Source organism: Camelina sativa, chromosome 15 (genome assembly GCF_000633955.1).
Source record: "Camelina sativa cultivar DH55 chromosome 15, Cs, whole genome shotgun sequence".
Lineage (NCBI taxonomy): Eukaryota > Viridiplantae > Streptophyta > Magnoliopsida > Brassicales > Brassicaceae > Camelina > Camelina sativa.
This window is the reverse complement of record NC_025699.1, coordinates 21846603-21849903: the sequence shown is the minus strand read 5'-3', so window position 1 is coordinate 21849903 and position 3301 is coordinate 21846603. Positions and strand designations below refer to the sequence as shown.

Below are 3301 nucleotides of genomic sequence, written 5' to 3'. Positions count from 1 at the left end.
TTTTTTTTTTATTTGGCGATTAAGTGAATAATTTCACTAAGTATTGGCGGACAAAAGTCACTTTTGTTTCCCGCTACATAATTTTCCTATCATAGCGTTAATAAGATGCTATTAAAAAGTAAGCGAAAAAAAATCTCATCTTTCATAGCAGTGACGGAAAATGAGCTATATCCGTCTGCTATCAATGTACATATTTGTTGTAGTGAAAGCAAAATATATATGCAAGATAATTAGATCGATAACACTTAGATGATTTTTTTTAAAAAAATTCTAATGGATAAATTAAATTTCCACATTGATAACTAACAAACATGGTTTTAGTGTGAGGTAAAATCATGTATTCCACACTGTTCAATTAAAGGTTATATAATTGTTCAAAGTTTATTTATATAACCTTACTGTTATTTTTAAAAGTTTCTTTTCATTATTGCATTGCTAAAGTAAATGTAAAATTTTACGTACAAAAACCTTTTAGCTTAGTAAAAAAAGTTCTTATGCATTGGTGTAATTGTGTTAAAAACAAATATCAGTTCATCACTCAGTGCTATTAATTATTGTCATCAATGTTGGGCAAACAAACCAAATACTCAAACTTCATCGCTCAGTGTCGTTTCTTCTAACTAATTTGTGGACCACAACTCTCCATATATAGCCCAAATGAAACCTAATACTATTACAAAATGAATTTTAAGCATTAATTTCTACGGCAACTGCAACTGAATACGAACATTGATCCAATAAAATATAAAACATTTGTAAGAGATTTAACATTCTCTTAATTCAATTTTATATTTACGAAAATTTTTGTTTACATTTGAGGTAATTTCGTAATGCTTTAAAATTTTGGAATTTTATATAATACGTGTGAAACTTTTATGAAAGCACATCCTCATAAAAAAAAATTACACAGATGCGTGTAAGTGAATGCCGTACGTGAGAGTGTAAACGTAAACACACACTCGCAATTATACCAAAAGAAAATATGGTGCCAACGAACTAACAAAAATATATTCTAAGGAAAAGAGACTGAGATAGAAGAGAAATGTCCACGTAAAAGTGAAATCTTGGGCATAACAATTCTACAAGAAGCAAACTGTATGAGAAGCAAAATTTCGAATAACATATAAATATATGTATGCTTTTTTGGGTGTCACATATGTTATTATATAAATGTATCTATTAATATTTATTTATTACGGTAGCAGCCCCTAAGTAATTTTTAAAAATACTAAGTAATAGTTTTATTAATATTAGAATTTATATTTGGAAGAGACTATTCTGTATTTCTTCGTTAAAAAAAATATCAGAGTTATGTAGTTGTCAGTTAAACTGATATTAAGAATATTTTAGACAAAATAAAGGAATTTAAAAGTATCTTTTTTTTCAATTACTCATTTGAAATCATCAACTAATACATCAAAAATGAATTGGTTAGTACTTTTTTCATAACGCTATTTAATTTTTTCAAAAATCACTAATTTAGAATACTTTTATTTATAAAAAATAATAAATCATTATATTTGAAAAACCTAAGAGGAATGCGAAATTATAATATAAAGAAAAAAAAGTTGAAAATCATAATATAAATACCTTTATCTCTGAGGCATGATTCAGTAGTTGATGCTGCTCCTCTTTTACTTTGTTGTATCTCTCAATGATAGTTTTCATACTATTCGGGTTTGAAAAGAAATAAAGAAAAACAATGTCATTAATAATACATTAACATATTAAAAATCACTCAACAATAAGATAATTAACTCAAATTTTTTTCGATATTAATTCTAACTGTATTTTGTGAATTTTGACATCATATATTATATGCAATAGATACAGTAATCGAGATAAGTATTACAATTCCAATACTGTTTTCAGCATTCAAAATGCTACAACAACAGTTCGTACATACAGATGTTTGTAATTTTAGTATATTGCTATAAAAAAAAAGTTAAGGATGATGTAGTTTCTTTATGTACTTACATTAGTTTACATACTTAGCCTATCCATAAATTGGGATAAGTAATTTTATATACTAATTATCAAATGTTTTCGTTCTACATTATACGGAAAAAAAAAAAATGAAGTTTGACCCAAAAAAAAAATATTTCCATTTCAAAATTTATCAAATAGCATCACATGGTCATATATGTGATATTCTGCATTCAAATCAATTAGGTACTAAAAAAATACTTGATATATAAAGATACACCACTTAATAAAGAAGTAAAAACCTTTTTTTTTCTTTTTAATTTTACCTGTATAGATTTATAGTGGTTCATGTTCTATCTATAATTGAAAACATAGCAAGGCATAAACCGCCGGTAGCCATTTATTTTGATGCAGTTGCAACAAATATAGAATCATGTGCATCTTACTTGTCGAAAGCTATGAGTGAAATAAACTAAATTTAAGTTAAAAGTGTTTAAATCAGATTTAGCTAAGCAAGTTTTACTGGTTTATAGTTTGTACTCGAATAAAAAAATAACAAAATAGAGTATACAAAGGTGTACAAACAATAAAAGCCTAACGAAATATAAGAAGTTAAGTTTAATTCCAAAGAACCAAGAAACAAACATCAAATATTCGTCCAAAATAGCTCTTCCTGTTTAAACATATGCTATATAATCCTATATGAGAAAATAATATTTAGACCAAAACAACAACAACAACAACAACAACAACAACAACAACAACAAAAACTAATTAATATGTAAAGATGAGAAATTCATTAGTGAGAATCGTATATACACACATGTCTTCGGAACAAGAGACGTGAAGAATCTAACAAGCAAGGCAAATGCAAAATATATAATTTCATTGACTTGTACTATGAATAGAAGAAGAAGATATATGGGTTTCATTATTAGCTAACCTTGAATTGCTTGCGTAGTCATAGAGCTTTCCGGTGCTAGAGAAAATGATAACACCAACTTCAGCATCACAAAGGATCGATAACTCTTTAGCCTTCTTAAGCAAACCACTCCTTCTCTTGGAGAAAGTCACTTGTCTACTTGTCGAGTTATCGATCCTTCTTATAACTATCTTCCCTCTCCCCATGATCTCCTCCCTCAAAAACTTACTCCAAACAAACTGCATCAAATTTTATAAAACAATATGCACATCTTAAATGTCAAGGTGATCTAATCTATATGATCTCCCTGATTCAAAACTTGACTTATAGATTTATCTACTTTTTCTTAGGCTCCTCCTAGTTTCTTGGATTGAATGTACACATATGTATTCGTGAAGATTTGACTTACTTGATCAGGGTTTGGCAATAAATGGAAAGAAGGCAGAGGATGAA

The 3301-nt window shown here is 27.8% G+C and overlaps 1 protein-coding gene across 1 annotated transcript in view; it reads right to left on the bottom strand.

The window, feature by feature from the left end:
* The window catches only part of LOC104747305 (MADS-box transcription factor ANR1), a 9097-nt gene extending 5802 nt beyond the window's left edge, over window positions 1-3295 (bottom strand). Inside the window, exons 1-3 of the mRNA XM_019236787.1 lie at window positions 3258-3295; window positions 2870-3087; window positions 1591-1669 (exon numbers count right to left, since the gene is read on the bottom strand). Of these exons, the coding sequence (XP_019092332.1) occupies window positions 1591-1669; window positions 2870-3054 (264 nt within the window). The 5' untranslated portion in view covers window positions 3055-3087; window positions 3258-3295. The remainder of the gene's footprint in view (window positions 1-1590; window positions 1670-2869; window positions 3088-3257) is intronic.